The 19,610-nt window shown below is 34.9% G+C and overlaps 1 protein-coding gene across 8 annotated transcripts in view; it reads left to right on the forward strand.

Annotated features, from left to right (window-relative positions):
- Positions 1 to 19,610, forward strand: part of pps (protein partner of snf) — a 553,267-nt gene that overhangs the window by 380,373 nt on the left and 153,284 nt on the right. For all 8 annotated transcript variants that reach the window (XM_090406767.1, XM_090406772.1, XM_090406773.1 and 5 more), the window contains one exon: positions 1,804 to 1,926. In XM_090406767.1, coding sequence (XP_090262893.1) covers positions 1,804 to 1,926 — 123 coding nt within the window. The remainder of the gene's footprint in view (positions 1 to 1,803; positions 1,927 to 19,610) is intronic.

Below are 19,610 nucleotides of genomic sequence, written 5' to 3' on the forward strand. Positions count from 1 at the left end.
TTTCTGCTTTAAGTATGGATATGTATTCCTGACTGCATGCTTGAGTGTTTTTTACCACTATGCTATTGCTGCTTGTTTCATTTAGCAATTTTTCGAAGTAATTACTTAATTCTTCAAAGATATCTTTTTTTTTCCCACCAGTTTTCATATCACCTTTCTCATCTCTATTTCCTTTTACAACACTCTATCCTCCATTTCTGAGCTTCTTCAACAACCTCCAGGCAGGATATCTTGCCAACTTCTTGATATTTATTTTCTATGTTCTTGCCAAAGTCTTCCCATGACTTTTGTTTAGCTAGTTTTACACAGTGTTTAGCTTTCTTGCATTTGTCTCTGTATTCTCTAAGAGCACAAGCTGACTTATTTGCCATGAACTTTTTTTGATATGCTTTCTTTTTTTTTCCTTCACTGTCTCTTTAACTTCCTGTGTCTACCATGAAGTTCTGATTTTTCTCTTCTTGCAGACAACCTCACCACATGCTTCTGGCTGAATCGATCAGTGGTTTCTACTAGGCTTGCTATTGAATCTCCAAGGTTTTTTCCTGTTCTCACACTCTCTCATCATTTTTTCTTGAATAATATTTCTGTACTTTAGTCTGCAGTTCACATCTGAGAGCTGCTCAACTTTTATTCGCTTTAAAACTTTCTTATATATTCTTTTCAATATGAAATTCAATTTTATCCTAGACAATGGTGATTGATCACTTCCAATTTCAAATCCTCTGTACACTCTGGTGTCCTGCACCATGGAGAAAACATCACTGTCAACAATGACATAGTCAATGAGACTTTTCTTATTCCTTGCCTTTTCTCTTCATGTGAATTTGTGCACATTTTTTTGTTGGAATATATTGTGTAACAACCAGTCCATGTCCTCAGCAGAAATCCAACAGGTATTTGCCATTATTGTTTGCTTTGCTGTCTTCTTCAAATTTTCCCAAAATATTTTTGTATATCTGACAATCATTTCCTACTCTGCTGTTTAGATCCCCAACAAGGACCAACTTTTCCTTTTTCATTGTGTCAGTTGCTCTTTCTAAAGCATCAAAAAATTCCTCCACTTGTACCTTAGTAGAACCCTCTGTGGGACCATAGGCACAAATAAGTCTCATTGTCCAGTTTCCCATTCTGATATTTGCTCACATCAGTCTACTTGAGACTTCCAGCCATTCTAGGATTAGTCCCATATCTATTGTTGAATACTATGGCTACTCCTTCTTTTCCTTGATTGTCATTGCCTGAATAACAACATTTTGTATTTATTGCTCAGGAAGATCTGACTAGTTTTTGTCTTTTTTGTTTCAGTTACCCCTGTTATGTTGATTTGGTACATATCTAATTTCTCATCTAGCTCCATTCCTTTGCCATTCATTCCTCTTATGTTGACAATCGATATCTTGAACTCTGGTGATGTTGAGTTGGGGTGTGTTTTAAGATTTGTTCCGGTAGATGACCATCGTTGCTTGTACTGGTTCCCTTGTGAAAATAACGGGGGCCTTGTTTAACCAGGTGATGCCCCGGGAGACATAAATCCCAAATTACCAGCCCATTCGTTCAGTATCTAGGTTGATATCTAACAGGGTGCATTACAAAAAGGTGAGGATTGGAAATTATATCAGAAGCGCTGGTACGTTCTCCACATTCTTACAGACTATGACGAACCCTTCTTTAGTGTGTCTAGCTTTGACTTAAGTTATATCTTACATTTTAATCATCTGTATTAAATATGTTGAATTGGTAATTCACCATATTAATAATTTTTAATTATTTATTTAGATTAGTAATGACATTTTGTTTTATTAGGCACTTGACATTATCAAGAGGGACCAGTTTGAACAGCAACAGCAAGCTGCAACATCACATGTCATTAAAAAAACACATAAGGGAGAGGTTGAAATTGAAGATGAAGATATGAATTTAATGGAGGTAAAAATCACATTTAATTTTATTAATTTTCTCTTTCTTTCTCAAATTGTAGAGCATACCATTGAAAAAAGTATATTTTTTATGTATTGTTTGCAGATATTGGATGCCAAGGTACATTCTGTTTTCATAAAACCTGGTGTAGTCATTTCCAGTCTGCTGGTATTGCAGTAAATAATGACTGATGTTTAATATCGTTGTACTACACTGAATCACTTACTAATTGATTTTAACATATTTATTATTGTTGAATACAAAAATGACATTAATTTTTTCACTATCCACAGTTTGCTTAAGAAAACATCTTTTGTTTAGTAAAAGTCAGCATTGTTCACTTCTTGGAATAAATTCAATTCAGCACTCTCCAGGGCATAAAGATGTGCATACCTAGAAGATCATCACATTATGTGATACTGTTTGTGTACCATTGTCACTGTTCAGCAAGATAGGTTTGTTCATATGCTGTGAATACACTACAGTGAATAGTTGAGAACAAGTAGATGTATGGATATATGGCTTTCACTGTGAGTGACACATCTGGTTTTATATCCATTCAAGAAAGTCAAGTAAGCTAATTAATTTATTTCAGATGGAAAATTAAGATCATGACCAGAAATGGGCTCTCTATATATCTTGCAACAAGTGTGCAACTATTTAACCTGGCATTAGTAAGGTGGGGATGTCACAGACCCCAAAGATATAGAAAGAAATAACTGTGACACCCCCACCTTATTAATGCCAGGTTAAGAGAATTAAATGCTTTTCCATTGTTATGGTGGAAATATAGAATAGAAGCAAAGCAAGTAATTGTTTTTTTTTTTTTTTTTTTTAATTAATAGCTCTGTGGCTTTTCTCTCCAAACTAATTAAATACCAAAATTTTCAAGTGCTCATTATTAGATCAATATCTTATGGCTAGCACATTGCATGCTCATTCATCATCATCATATTCCTGATATATATATATATATATATATATATAACCTCAAGGGGTGTTCAGGATATGATAGTACTACATGAAAAATTTACATCATTATTAACTTCCTATCTACAATTTTCCTCCAAATCATTCTGTTACCTGTCAAGACTCCAACGTTATCAATTGTTATATTTCTATCTTCTAAGGCACTTTTTACTGTATCAATCCACCTATATCTTAGTCTTCCTCTGGGTCTTTTTCCTGCCAACCTGGCAGAGAACACTTGTTTTGCTAATCTTTCCTCTCCCATTCTGTTTAAGCAGCCATACCACCTGAGATTAGCTCTGCTAACACATTCCTGGATGCTGACAGTAGCAAGTTCTTTCCCAATATCTTCGTTTTTAATATGATATTGCCATTGATGCCATCTGTTCATGGCCCTAATCTTTCTCAGGACTCTCATATCTTCAGTCTCTAGTCTTTGGTCAAGTGTTTTACTTCTGACCCAGCTCTCAGATCCATAAGTTTAAACTGGTTTGAACACTGTCTTGTATACAGCTAATTTAGTGTTCCGACTAATTTCTCTCTTATTCCATATGAATTTATTCAATTGACTACCTACCATACCAGCTTTGTTGATTCTGTTGTTTATTTCCATATTTAATTACCATCTTCACTAAAAATCGTGCCTAAGCAGCTGAAATGTTTTACTTGTTTTATAGGTTCTCCATTCACAATGCAGTTGATATTTTCAATGTTTCTGCCTATTTTCAATTCTCTTTGTCTTTTTAATCTGACCTTCATACCATATCTACTAAAACAGTTATTCAATTTAGTCAGGGAATCTTGCAGACTTGTAGAAGAATTATTTAGAAGTATAACATCATCCACATAAAGCAAAGAGCTGAGATTAACATCTCCAATTTTGATATCAGGTTTAATACCGCTTTCCTTCATAATGTGATCCATATAGATAATGAATAACAGAGGGGGATAATGTACAACATCCTTGTCTGACACCAGATTTAACATTAAATGCTTATTCTTATGTTATAAAACGTTCTGTATTTCTCAGCCCTACTTTGTCTTTGTTGTTTTTTACTTAAAACCTCATGAATGGTCGACTGCCACCATTTATATATTTCTTTTAGATTTTATATTCTCATGCTCTATAGTCTAACAAATTTATTTGTTTTACAACTGCACCAGTTAAACTATGTATTGAGTATGAGATTATAAGATTTTAAACTAAAGACAAACCAGATATTGTCAGCATTCCCTGGTTATGTTAATCTTTATCTTTAACTCATCGTGTCTTGATTACTATTTACTTAAACATTATCTTATGCAGGTTCAAAATTTTCAGGATAGCGCATTGAAAGTATCAGTCGAATATGTTGTTCACAAACCATTTAATTAAACCAAAAAGGGGATATTTACAGTTTGATTCATATTAACATATATATACAATTGGATTACAATTCTTTTGTTATCTTCCATTCTTCCTAATTCAAAGTTAGTTCTAATATTCTTCTACTTAGCTTCAAACTTCACTTTAAAATTCCTTTAAAGCTAAGTGACAATCCAGAATATTTTGCCAGTCATATATGCACAAACTGACAATAAAACATACCTTGAGTAAGCTTATCTCATTATCAGTTTACATTATCTTATTGTACCCATTCATGTGTATCATACTGACCCAGGTAAGAGAAGAATCAGAAACATAAGACAAAGTCCTTCTCGACGTCTCTCCTTATATAAGCCTGGACTTCCCTTGCACGCATGCACACACACGTCTCTCAAAACTTCCATAGATGGTCATGTATTGACATCCAACCATGATGACGTTACTTCGTGTGTCTTTTGAAATTGCCACATATGGCAATTCTTAGAATTCTTCACTATTCTTAGAATTAGACTTACTACTTAGACATAAGTTAACAGCGTTAACAGTGTCATGCACTGTTAACGCTGTTAACTCATGTCATGCATGTTAAATGCATGTAATGTCATGACATTACATGATAAAATGTAATGTCATGCATGTTAAATGCACAACATTATTTTAACAAAGGGTCATGGTTAATTTATTACAATCACAAGATTATTACAGACAGAATTTTACATTTCTTTAAGTGCAGTCTCCTTAGAAAAATATGTAAAAGTGAACATAATAAGTTACATATCATGATTGATTTTACATTTATATCACCTGAGACACAGACTGTGAATGAAAACAACTGTCAGACCTGAAAATGTAGTATCACAATCTTGTGAACCAACTTCATATTTTCTGCAATTAGTAATGATAAACCTTCATTTGATAAACCATCAAAATTGTTTTTACTGTTGTATAACCAACACATAAGTTTAAATGTACACATTAATGAGATCTGGGGAATCCATACATAACAACTGTTTATTTGTCTTTTTTTGCAATAAACTATTAAAATCGTTATGACTAATTTTATAACCCAGGGCTGAATGGATGATCATATGATACATGCTGAAATTTTTAGACCTAGATTACAACATGATCCAAAAGTTCTCACCATATGCCCAGAAATTATTTTTCTATCAGTGGTGAGCTTTTTTCCAGTAATGCCAATAAGTTACTAGTTAAGCTAAGCGGAAAGATGATGTTGATAAATGGTATTTGTTTATAGATGTATGAAAGCTTAACTTGAATGTATCTAGACACTAGAAATAAATATCTCTCTAATTCTGGTAGATATTCTGCGAGTATGAATGAATCTGATCAGAATATGTTTTTGCTTCTTAAATAAATATATTTAAATGTGCTGAATACTGGTAGAACATTTATAATGACTTCAGAGCACTTTTAATGGGCATGCAGCTAGGCTTCACAAAATGTTGCTTTATATGAAAGTGTGATAATCACGATATATATATATTGTTATGTCGTTGCTTTCTCTATATTTTACTGATTTATATCTTCCTATTCTATCTTTCAATCGCTAATTTACTTCTTCAGATATCGGGCCTAATATACCTACATCTAGGATTGTTTCCTCTTCGAATACTGGCAAATTTATATTATGCTGCGCCAGCCAGTATCCTATAGCAGAAAAGATCCTTGCTCAGGGAGACTATACTAGATTCTGAGGTGTTCTTACACAATGATTTATTTTAACACTGCCGTATAGATTCAGCCTGCAGTCGTGACCTAAATCTATAATTATATACACATTCTAATTCCTTCCCGCCAAAATAGGTTCTATTTTTATAAGTGGTAAATCGGAATCGGAATTAGGCATGACTCAGGTTTAGGTAAATAAAACATGTTTATTGGAATATCAAAGCAAAATACACTAAAGAAATTCATACATTCAATTTTAGTTTCAGTGCTAAATAAGGAAGCTCGAGTTAAGAGATTAACATACTCTAAATTAAATCAAGGTTATAAAGCATGCAAAATACAGTAACTGACAATTTGGGATAGATAACATGTGATATGGTATTAAGCTAACATTCCTTTCCGCAAGCAATTCATGAGATAGTATAACAAACACTCTAATGTTATTCAGTTACTATAAATCTACAATCTTAATCTCGTTATGTTAAATCAATCACATGCAAAACAAAAGATCTCTTCTAAACAATTCTTCTTATTTTCAAAAAGAATGTTTAACTATCTAATTAGCGTCTGTCCACGAAGTTAATATATTGAGAATAACGTTCATAATTTTCATTCACAATTAATTTTCTCTCTCCTAAGGAATTCTAAACACAAAATAGAGTAATTCTACTTTACCGAACTTTTTCCTGACGTCTTTCAGCACCACGTCTATGTCAGGTTACCTCTTGTTTATTGGCTGTCCTTACGGCAGCGTAGGGGCTACACTATCTTCATAATTACTGCCGATCACGGACTCGATTCTCTGCATCTCAGGAAACATCTCTATTCCTTTCGATGGGACTTCTCTGTGAGGGCTCAATTCTGCTAGGCTGGAAATTTCACCTTCAGCTCTGCGTGGAATCCTACAGCATTCTCAGGAAAACTCTCTGTCTGACATCATAGCACTGACGTTTCATCTCCCTCACTCGAACCACCGGCTAACTACCGAAGCAGGAAAACGAAAAGACGAGAGCACCGATACGGCGCTCATCCCATTATATTCTTCGTTTGAGCTCCCCCCTTTTTCGGAGTCCCCTTTTGCACATGACCTATATCTTTTCTCCTCTTGGGCTAATCTCTTGCTCTCTCCTTTGCTGTTATGCTCTTGTATTCACGGAATTCGCGTCGACGTATATCTTCCGCATAAGCTATTGCCGCTGCGTAACCTGGACATGTGTAGTTGTATACCTTCTATGAATTGTTACTTAATATCTATCTGGTGACTCACAGTCATTTTATACAGCTTAAGTGAGGCTTGAAATAAGTTAAATTATTCCTCTTTTAAGACATTCTCTAATTTGATCTTAATATGATCACAATAGATTAAATACATGGTACATAAAATTAATGCGCGAAGAAGTTTCACTTTAATTTCAGCTGATGTGCAGCTATTTCTCTTTGTCTGTGTAGTTTAGTATGTTAGATTCTGAATGAATGATTTCTTTGTAAGATTCCTTCATTCAGGATCTAACAATATGGCCATTATCAGATTAATATCCACTGTTCATAAAATAGGAGAAAATGTAAAAGAGAGTGAAACCAAACTGTCAATGTTTTTGGTCATCATTATTTTCTTCGGATATTGCATTGAATCCCTTTCTGAAGAAAAGATTGATTGATTGAGCAAAGAGGTGTAACACGGAACTGATCTGCAAAGATAGACTAATCAGAACTTTTCATGGTTTGATTTAATACAATGAAAACAGCACAGTTACATAATTAAACATAGGTTTAATGGTTTCAGTATTTCATCTCTATCACAGAGACATCATATGGGATATATTATATTATAAAAAATTGTAATAACACACATAAAAACACACCAACTATAAGTGGAAGAATTTAGACTGGAAGCATAAAGTCCTAATAAAAGTGTTCTCTGTGGGTGCTTAATAGCCAGCCTTGGCTGTTGGTTAGGAAGTCTAAGAATTACTGTTTCCAAAATCTTTGGAAATATCATACAACCATATTTATTTGGATTTGGTTGGTCTTGTAAATCTACTGCTGATTAAAAAAAATAAATAAATAAAGTTTGTTTTTGCTGCAACACAGTATAGCACCTGTTTTTCCATTTCTGTGCAAGATACTCGAGGTTAGCTAGATCTGACTGATCATTGTTCTGGCATAGAAATATATTTCTTGCATTCTTCAAGGTGGATGTTAGTAGATCTTCCAGTTTGTCTATAAAATGGCAAGTTGGAAAAATAAAGAACCTTATACACACCTGGAACAGAGAGGGAGGGACTTGATCTCTAGAAGATCAGATAAGGACAACTAGCTTCATATGAGGGTCGGAAGTGGTGCAGAGATTATAATACTTTAAAGTTTAGTTTTGGCTCAATTTTCGGAGGTGTCCCAGATATAGGGAATAGTAAGAGAATTACTATAATCTGTGTGATGAAAGGTTGTAATCATTGGTGAAAACAGTGAGGGGTAGACTGTTTCAAAGAACAGAAGGTATAAGGAACAGAGTTGGCAGGAGGAAAATTATATTGTTAATCTTTGGATAGGAAGGTAGAGCAAATAAGAGTTTAGATATTGAGTGGAGTCTGATTGGAACAGAGGGTGGAGACTCAATAAGGGTTTTTATCACACCATATTGTTGGGAGGGGATGAATAAGATAAGGACACCTAGCTTCATATGAGGGCCAAAAGCAGTGCAGAGATTATAATAAAGTTTAGTTTTGGCTCAAATTTCTGAGGTTTTCTGAAATTTGTGTGTGTATCTATAAGTGTAGGTAGGTTTTCTGCAAACTGAGAGTGTCACTGGGAAGACATGTGATTAGTGTCTAGAAAAGACAGATTATTTCTGTTTTCTCTTTTATAGTGAACTGGATTCTAGATTGAGGTGGAGGAGAAAAGAGTCTAATGAATCTGAGCTGTCTGGACAAATAATGGATGAAGAATATCAACACAAATTTGTGATGAGTAGACCAAATATCTCTGTGTTTAAAGGCTAAGATTTTAGCCTTTAAACACAGAGATATTAAATAAAATTAATATTTTAGCCTCATTAAGTTGACAAATTAGTAAGGACTTGTCAGCTTGTATTTAAATATAATGAGCTTTGGAAGACAGGTCTCTTTAATCTTATAGTGAGCAGGAATCGTTAACCTTTACAGCATATCTTAAGGAAGCTACCAGTTTATGCACCCTGCAAATTTAACTAAAAGTTTGCTATGATAGTTCTGTTGTTTAGAAATAGGCTTTCGATAAAGCTCAGAGATATAATGAATTTTAATCAGCCCCATACAAGAAAGGTCCCAAGACCTGTGACATGACAGTAACATATATGGGAAAGTGATTAGAAAGAGGAAAGGAATTTGTTGATATTTCTTGAGGACCTGAGGTTGTAATCATTGGTGAAAACAGTGAGGGATTGTCTGTTTCAAAGAACAGAGGTATAAGGAATGAAAGTGGAGAATGAAAAGGTTTGAAGTTGAATTGTATATGGGTGTTGACCAGCAGCTGCTTCTTCATACATGATTAGAGGAAAGTGGAGGGATGGTAGTCATCAGTTCATTGGAGTAGTTCAAATGAAAATACCTATAGAAAAGACAAAATGCAGCAACAGAGCATCTATGGAAAATCAACTGGAAGGAGTCAGGTGAAGAAGGTGCTGCCAGGAATAGTTTCCTTCTGAATACTATAGCATTCTAAGGGAGGCCTAAAGCACACAATCCCAATATGAGAACAGTGTTCTAAGGTTGGATGAATTTAAGTTTGATAAAGTATTAGGAGTTGATTAAGGGAGAAATACTTTTTAGAACAAAACAGAATACCAAGCTGCTGCTTTTTTTTTTTTTTTTTGCTTTTTTTTTGAGGCTGAAGAGATTATGGACATGTACTCATACCAGCATATGTTAGAGTTAAGCCAAGAAGCAAAAACTTACCTTGTTTGGTAAACAACTGATTATTTTCAAAAAGTGAGAGAAAGTAAGGCATAGTCTTTCTTCCTGGAAATAAGACAGGATTGTGTTTTATTGGCATTAAAATTGACCAGGTTAACCTCACTCCACTTGAGAATAGCAAGAAGATCAGTATTTAAGGCACTGGCTAAAGATTTGTTGCATGAATTACCTGAGTTGTTACAAGTTTTTGAAAATAAAAATGAGAAACAAACAGTGGAGGGTACATCAGCAAAACTACAGGTGTCAAAGTGAAAAAGAGAGAAAGAGTAGATCATTGACATATATGAGGAAGAGTGTAAGCGAAAGCACAGCGCCTTGAGCTATATCAGGTTGAAAAATGTGATGAAAGGAAATGATCCACAGTGAACAACTGGTGAGGAAGCTGGCAATCTATTCACTGAGGGAGGGAGGAATACCATAAGATGATAGCTAGGTAAGATTACATATGCCTTTGAAATATTAAGAACAACCACTTGTGTGTCTTTGAACTTTTCCGTGACTTTGCATCGAGAGGTGGGTAATGTTGGCTAGATCTGCTGTGGAATGATAATGGCAGAATCCATATTTGTAATCACTGAGTAATTGGTGAGTCTCCAAGTAGCGAAGCACTTGGCTGTTAAAGACTTTTTCATTATTTTTGAGAATACTGAGGTCAGAGCAATAGGGAAATAGTTTGATGGTTGACTTTTATCTACTTTTTTGAGGAAACAGATTGGATAAAAGCTTGCTTCCGAGCTGTTGGATAGATGATGATGAATGTGACAGTTTTAAGAGCGAATATATGATGGATGTTTTTCTGTAGCACAAGCTTTTAGTACATCTGGAGAAATACCATCAGGGCCAGGATACTTATTGGTATTAAGGCTACTGAGTATTTCTCTGCTGTCCAGCTGGAAAAATTTCAGAGGAGGCATACAGTATTTGTGGAGGATTGTTTGTGGGATGGTGGAAAGAAATCTGTCATTGTCGTCTGTACAACAGTTGGGGCAAAAAACTGATACCAAGAAATCTTCCTTTTCATTATGAGATATTACCATAGTACCATTAGGATATGTGAGAGGTTGAAACATGGTAGGACAGCAGTTGTATATCCATTACCTTAGCAAGGGACCAGAAAACTCCACTGCCATTTGGACAAGAGAAGGTTAGTTTATTTAGCCCTTACAAAATTGACTGGATTTGTTGTTGGTTTTTTGCAGCTGATACAAGCTGTAGTGTAAAGTGAATAAGAACTGGAGCTTTAACTTCAGAAATTGAATATATGCTGATTTTTGCTTGGAACCAGTATTTGGATAAGGGTTGAGGATTTTGAGTGGAATAGGGAATAAAAGCACTCATCCCAACAACAGTAAATTCTGTTATTAGATCAGAGCAGATGCTAAGATCAGAAGAGTAGAAGCAGACCAGGCCATGAAAACTAGGCATAGAAGTCCTAAGAGCCATCCCAAATGCCGCCATTGTAGTGCCACAGGATATGGAGCTGAGAATGACTGGGAGAAAGTAAATCGGTGGAAAGGAAGACATGGACAAGGTTATGGTCAGACTTCCCAAGAGGAGAGCTACTAGTTTTGCCATTAAGCTAGTGGCTTAAATGTCGAAACTAGTCTCCTTCTTTCAATTCCAGATAATAATTCTAGTAGCCTGTTATGGGGCTATCCTTAGCCTTCTAAGATGTACCTGTCCCGAGGATAAGGTGGCTAGCCCTATGCCTCCTGGTATTTATTATGTCTGTAGATGCGTGTGTTCACGGGGCCAGTTTGCCTTCTTGAGGGAGGAAAAATCCCAGATAAACTGGGGAGAAACCCTGCTGTCCAGCCCAAGACTGGCCAACTTGGCTATGTCTGAGAATGATCCTTAAGATCATCATGTCGACGACGGAATCGGACCCAGGACACTCTCTTTCCCAGGCATATGGTTGCGAAGCTCATAGCCACTCGGCTAACTGTGTGGATGCAAAACTAGTAGGTTTATTAAATAATTATTATGACCTATAAACCCAGTGTTAGTTATTTTTTATTACATTAGTTTTTTGGTAAAAAAATCAACATACTCATCATCAGTGGTGTATTTGGAGGAAGAGAAGATTTGATTAAGAACAGGCCAGGGTATTGTGAGAATAGCAAGGATTATTTGGACAAGGTTATGGTCAGTAATGATTTAACAAGTTGTTATGTGAACAATTTGTTAAATCATTACTGATAGCAAATATTTATTTTAGAAATTATGGACTTTACATATCAAGGTCATCATCTGGAGTATATACAAGGACAAGCTGAGTTACATTTCACACAGTAAGCTAAAGAAACAATGATTTGATCACTGGTTATTCTACTGGCATGATCTCTAGTGAAAAAAAAAAAAATAATAATAATACAAATAAGAATTATTTAGAAACTACATCAAAGCTAAATTCTATTTTAGATAACATGAGAGAAACATTCTTTCTTATAGATAGTTTTCTTATAGTAACAAAGATGTTCTATTTTTAACATTGCAATTGTTATTTAGATTTAGGATTCGGGATTATCTACAGTCCTGTTTATAGTTAACTCTTAGGGAGAAAGGTTCTGTGAGTAGAATATGTGCCTTCCATATGCTTGGGATTTTTAGATCATCATTATTGTTCAGATTGGGGTGGTTGATAAGATCTCAACCACCTTAAATTTGCATTCATACCATGTTTTGGTGTAATGTAAACAACTGGTGCTTTTCCAGTCAGTTCTATGTAAAGTATTCAGGGCATGATTAGAAAGGCCATCTTCACCATAGTTATTATATTTAATGTGTCATTTATGTTCCTTTTGTCTGATAGGAATTGTGCATCCTGTTTTCCCTATATATGGTCGATTACAGGTGCAATAAGCACGGTATACCCCAGGGTGGGCTAGCAGAGGGAGTGGGTCTTTGGATGAGTTGAGTAAGTTTTTTAATTTTGCAGGAGGTTTAAAGGTGGCTTTGAGGTTGTATTTCTGTAGTATTCTGTTTATTTTATCTGATGCTCCTTTAATGAAAGGAATGGTTGTAGTTTTATTGTAGTCTGGTTTGTCTTTGTTTTTTATTCAGGTCTTGTAGAGAATTTTGTTAATAGTGTTTTGGCTGTAACCATTTTTTAGAAAAGTATTGCTGATAACTTTAAATTCATCTTTCAGCACTTGTTCATTGGAGCATATCTTCAAAGCTCTGTTTTTTAGCGTATTAATGACACCTAGTTTTTGTGTTGGGTGGTGGTAGGAGTTTATGTGTATATATTGGCCAGTATGTGTTGTGTCTGGTAAACAGTGAAGGAAAGACTGCCAGAAGGAAGACGTTGACAAGTGTATCTAGAAACGGAAGTATGTTCTGTTTTTCAATCTCAATTGTGAACCTTGTTTATGTTTGTGTTGTTTGTTTAGGTGGCCGAGGAAAGTGTCTAGTGTCTGGCGACCATGGGGCCAGATTGCAAAAACATTGTCAGTGTATCTAAGCCAGACTTTGGGTTTTAAAGGAGAGGGATCTAGAGTATGTTGCTCAAAATGTTCCATAGAAAAGTTAGCAATGGGGGGGGGGATAATGGCAAGCCTATGGCTGTGCCTTCTTTTTTGTAGGTAGAAAGCGTTTTGCCACAAAATAACCCAGAACGTAATACATGTGCAAGGAGCACCATGATATCTGGAAGGAATTTGTTCTTTCAATCCTTCTGTAAAAGGATTGTGTCATTGATTGGGACATTTGTAAAGAGGGCAGAGACATCAAAACTGATGTCTCCAAAGCCATTATTATTGTTCAGATTGGGGTGGTTGATAAGAATCTTACAGGCTTCCTTAAATTTGCATTCATACCATGTTTTGGTGTGATGTAAACTGCTGGTGCTTCTCCAGTCAATTCTATGTAAAGTATTCAGGGCATGATCAGTAAAGGCCAGCTTCACCATAATTATTATATTTGTTGTGTCATTTATGTTCCTTTTGTCTGATAGGAATTGTGCATCCTGTTTCCCCTATATATGGTAGATTACAGGTGCAATAAATACGGTGTACTCCAGGGTAGGCCATCAGAGGGGGGTGGATCTTTGGATGAGTTGAGTAAGCCTTTTAATTTTGCAGGAGGTTTAAAGGTGGCTTTCAGGTTGTATTTCTGTAGTATTCTGTTTATTTTTTCTGATGTCCCTTTAATATAAGGAATGGTTATAGTTTTATTGTAGTCACACAGCATTAGACACACATTGTTATTATACATAAATGTTTAAAGATCTCCAACTAAAGGTAAGGATTTAAGGCTGTTCAGAAGCAATGGCTACATCTTTGATAATATTGTGGAGGTCTGCTGGTTCTCATTATGTTTCATTTGAGCATCTCTTAAGGGATAGTTCAGCGAGATTGGCGATTTTGCAGTAAAAACTCTTTCCTGTCGTTTCTATCGTGATTGTTCTCTTTCAGTAAGTTATTTTCATCCGTATTGTCCTAGTTGTAAAGAATGCGATTTGTTTATCGAAGGATATTTTGTAAAGAAAATTGACCTGCGTTTATAATATTCAAGAGGTGTGGTTATTACTATTATTATGTGACACTCCAGGGAGTTCAAAGACTCATCGAGGGAGAGTGTACCAACAACATCGAACGATTGGTTCCCTTCCAACTACTAACTGTGCTCAAACTAGCTTAACTTTTTGCGAGCCATTAGTAGTAGAGGCTCTACCAATCGACCAACCTTTTCTGCCTAATGTTCATGACTTTTCTCGTTCTTTATGTTATGGTTCAGTCTGAGCCGTAGCACTTGGAGTAGATAATCTCTCTCTGAGGAGTAGAATGCTAGAATGAAAATATATCTGAAATGATATGCGAGCGCCTAAATTCTTAATTGCTGGGTCGTTTATTAAGTGCATGATCAGATACGATGCTTTTCTGGCATGATCAAGTGAAAGAAAGTTCGAACCAACAAAATATTTTCTTTTGTATTATGGAAGTGGTTTCTCTTCGGGATTTGTCTCGTTCATTATTGTAGTCTGGTTTATCTTTGTTTTTTATTGAGATCTTGTAGAGAATTTTGTTAAGAGTGTTTTGGCTGTAACCATTTTTTAAAAATGGTTACAGCCAAAATTTAAAAAATTTAAAGTTATTGCTGATAACTTTAAATTCGTCTTTCAGCACTTGTTTATTGGAGCAGATCTTCAAAGCCCCGTTTTTTAAAGTATAAATGACACCTAGTTTTTGTGTTGGGTGGTGGTAGGAGTTTATGTGTATATATTGGCCAGTATGTGTCAGTTTCCAGTAAACAGTGAAGGAAAGACTGCCAGAAGGAAGACATGTGACAAGTGTATCTAGAAACGGAAGCGTGTTCTGTTTTTCAATCTCAGTTGTGAACTGTTTGTGTTGGTTGTTTGTTCGTTTGCGCTGAAAGTTATTTAAAGTTATCAGCAATACTTTTCTAAAAAATGGCTACAGTCAAAACACTCTTGACAAAATTCTCTACAAGACCTCAATAAAAAACAAAGATAAACCAGACTACAATAAAACTATAACCATTCCTTACATTAATGGGAAATCAGATAAAATAAAGATTAATACAGAAATACAACCTCAAAGCCACCTTTAAACCTCCTGCAAAATTAAAAAGCTTACTCAACTCATCCAAAGTGGGTCTTTGGATGAGTTGAGTAAGCTTTTTAATTTTGCAGGAGGTTTAAAGGTGGCTTTGAGGTTGTATTTCTGTATTAATCTTTATTTTATCTGATTTCCCATTAATGACCCACTCCCTCCGCTGGCCCACCCTGGAGTATACTGTATTTATTGCACCTGTAATCTACCATATATAGGGGAAACAGGATGCATTATTCCCATCAGACAAAGGAACATAAACAACACATTAAATATAATAACTATGGTGAAGCTGGCCTTTCTGATTATGCCTTGTAATGTTAAAAATAGGACATCATTGTTATAGTAGGAAAACTATCTATAAGAAGGAATATCTCTCTTGTGGTATCCTAAATAGAATTTAGCTTTGATGTAGTTTCTAAATAATTAATTAATTTGTAATTTTATCTGTTTTTTTTTTTTTTTTCACTAGAGGTCATGCCAGTAGAATAACCGGTGATCAAGTCATTGTTTCTTTAGTTTACTGTGTGAAATGTAACTCAGCTTGTCCTTGTATATTTGTATATACTCCAGATTAGCGTTTCCCAAACTTTTCCTAGCGGAACACTCTTCACAAATCCTGAAATTTTCACGGAACACCTTGGTTATTTTGTAATGTATTAATTAATAATTAATTGTTAATTTAGCTGATTTTTTATTAATTAATAATTGATCAGATGTTAATTAATATTTAATTTGACATATGCCATTCTGATCACCAAAATTTTATAATATTATAAGTACTTACGAGTGAATGCAGACTTTTTCTCCTGTGTGCTGGTAGTTTTCTCCTCCTTTTATACATCCTGGAGATCACGTTGTAGGCTGGTGGTGGATGACTCACTATCTGTTGCATCACAAACACCTTCAATAAGAGATTTCTTAATACCAAAATTAAACAAAGTCCCTTGTCTCTTATTCATATTATAAAATTTAAATCTGCAGGCCTATTACTTTTTAAAAATCACAGCACTACGTTTTTCGAAACATTCACCCTTCAATACAAACTTGCGAAAAAAGTATTCACTATTACTAGATTTGAGAACCGGATACAGACTTCCTTGCCGATTAATCACTAACATTTGCAACACAGATGTTATTTTTTTCAGTTTTGAGAACAGAGGATATGCCGCTCATTGTAATTGGCTTGCAGGCAATTTTTATGATCAGTTATGAACAGCGGTATTCCCTTTCCCGATTGTTCAGAGATTTCGATGTGTGAAAATGAACGATAATTCATGAATATTTCCATTTTAAAAATATGCTGCTTGGTCACTGACATTTGCTACACAGATGTCATTTCCTTCAGCTTTGAGAACAAAGGATATGCCACCCATTGTTATAATCTGCTTGCAGGCAGTTTTTATGACCAGTCATAAACAGCGGTATTCCCTTTCTCAAATATCGAAAGGTTTCGATGTGTGAAAATTAACGATACTCAGATGTTATTAGGCATTCTGGGTCTGAGCTTTTTGACATATTCACGAATATTATTCTCTTCAGAATATTTCCAGTATGAAATATTTATTCATGAAAAAATGCTTAAACAACTAAAATGACATATTCCAGGAGAACTTCTTGCGAAACACTTATTCACCTTCCGCGGAACACAGTTTGGCAAACCCTGCTCCAGATGATGACCTTAATACGAATGTCGAATAGTTATTTATAACACAGTTGTAAAGTCCATAATTTCTAAAATGAATTGCGGAGTTTGAAATCGCTCAGCAAAATTTCTCATTGTTAGAGTAATTAGACTGTGTGATCAACTTTCTGATGCAAATAGGTTAGTGAAATCATTGGAGTTAGGAGAATGGTACTCGTAGATGCAGCGAATGAAGACAGAGAAATGAGGTAAGGAAATCTTTAGCCAAAGTAGATCATATAACAGGATTCCACATCCAGTAATTTTTGGCATGGAATCTCAGACCTGACAAATGCTTAAATCTTGCCTTTCCTATGAAAGGCATCTTGTAATGATTTCCTCATTACAAGGTGAGATTTAGTAGATGCTAGTTATGGTGTTCAGTGATGAGTAACATATCAGGCTTGAATGTTTGTAGATGCACACATTATTGATAATAGAATTAAAACCTTGGATTGTGTAAAGTTAATCTGTAAGTAGTTTTTTTTTATTGCATGGAATTCTGATATTTTGTTGGACAATTCTTCTCCCTACCCCACCCCACACACACAAACTACTATACTTGGACTTCCTCCATGCACAACCTGCCAAAGTAAGCAGCAGCAGGGTTTGCTGATTGGGAAGCCTCCTGAAAAGTTACATATGTTTAAAGACTGAGGATATTTTTGCCTCGTTAGTTAACAAATTAGTAAGGGCTTGCCACCTTGTATTTAAAGCTGGCAAGCTGGTGACATAGTGTGTAAATGGTGGTAATGGTGTTGTGTCTCAATGGAGGATATAAACAGTGGTTTATGTGGAGTAGAGTGCCCACTGCAATGAGTCCTTAGGCTTGTTAGAGTCATGTAATTATAATAATCAGAATGCAAGAGATATTCTTTAAGTTGGTGTTAAGGTTTATATTCATGACTGTAGTTTTTTGAGAGAATTACAACTACTAATGTTAACTACAATAAAGTCAATTAATATTTCTCTAATATTTTGGCAAAGTCAGATTGCTATCATCAGGGAACACGTGCATGCACAACATGATATGTGCACGCTTGCACTACACTAAGTAATGAGGCTGTAGCACAGCAACCAAACTAAGTCCAAAGTTCTAAATAGTGCCCCTAGTGGGTTAAAAAGGGTGTCTTTGGCTATTGGGCTGAAGTATGGAAGATGAGAGCTTCCCAAATTTGGAGCTGTTTAATGCAATCAACTAATTGATTCCTAAATGTTATTAATTCAATATTAATGTGATGTGACTCGCATGCTATTTTTGTCAGATATGCCAAGTTTACTAAAAGAAATACCATTATTTAAATATAGTCGGATCATCATTCATTTTATAAAATTATTTTCTTTTTCTTTTCTTTTTTTTTTTTTTATGATGGCCTCATACCTGATAGGTCACAAGACCTATAACACAACAGTGCCTTGTATCGGTAAGCGATTAACACATTCATGTTGGGATGATCGGACTTCTCTTGCTGCCACCCTAAACTCTAAACTAATCTGGCAATGTGAGAGAAAACACTGTCCCATGCCAGTTTTGTGCTTGCATATCAGCAGATGTACCATTTATCATGGCAGTTCTTTGATTGTAACTAAATCTGCTCAGAATGTGTGTGTGTGGGGGGGGGGGTGTGTTTATTTTAGTATATGTCCGAAAACTAATCAAGGAGAAAGCTATATTTGATTGGTATATTTGAATTACTAAAAGCTTTAAATATGTGAACCATCGTTACTGAGTCATGTGAGAAAGAACATGTGTGAATAGAAATACTTTCATTATGTCAAATTAATTATTAATAATTAACATTTGTTGGGTGAAGTGAATAACATTTGATCCTATAAACTCTATAGATGTATATGTGCAGTCTTCTTCTTCCTAACATGGATTTTAGGCTAGGTGGCCTGTTCCAGTCTCATGCCATCTCTTTCTTGTTCTTCAGATTATTCATTTTTTACTTATTTCATATCTGTATAATATTTTTGGTAGTCTGCTGTTGTCCATTCAATTTAAATGTTCGATCCATTTTTGTTTATATTGTCTTATGTAGTAATTAATTGGTTTTATATTCAGGGCCTGTAAAATTTCTTCATTTGTTTTATGGTCCCACTTGGTATATCCAGCTGTTTTTCTGAGAAATTTCATTTCTGCTGTTTGAATTCTTTTTTCATCTTTCTTGTTGATGGTCCACGTTTCACTTCTGTATAGTAAAGTTGGTTTTGACAAGACATGATATAGTCTGATTCTGGTGTGTTTTTGTACTAGGGATGGCTTAAATATATTATTTATTATGCCATTTACTTTGACAAAGTTTAATATTTTGGTGCCTATGTCTTTTTCTTCTTCATATGATAAATCACATCCCAAGTATTTAAAAGTATTTGAAATCTAATATTTTATTATCTATCACTGTTTTACTTCTTATTAGATTTTCTCCTGTGAGTGCCATTATTTTTGTTTTTTCTTT

The sequence above is a fragment of the Typopeltis vanoorti genome, chromosome 17, assembly GCF_054136105.1.
Source record: "Typopeltis vanoorti isolate ZY-2024b chromosome 17, IOZ_Tvanoo_1.0, whole genome shotgun sequence".
NCBI classification, from domain to species: domain Eukaryota; kingdom Metazoa; phylum Arthropoda; class Arachnida; order Uropygi; family Thelyphonidae; genus Typopeltis; species Typopeltis vanoorti.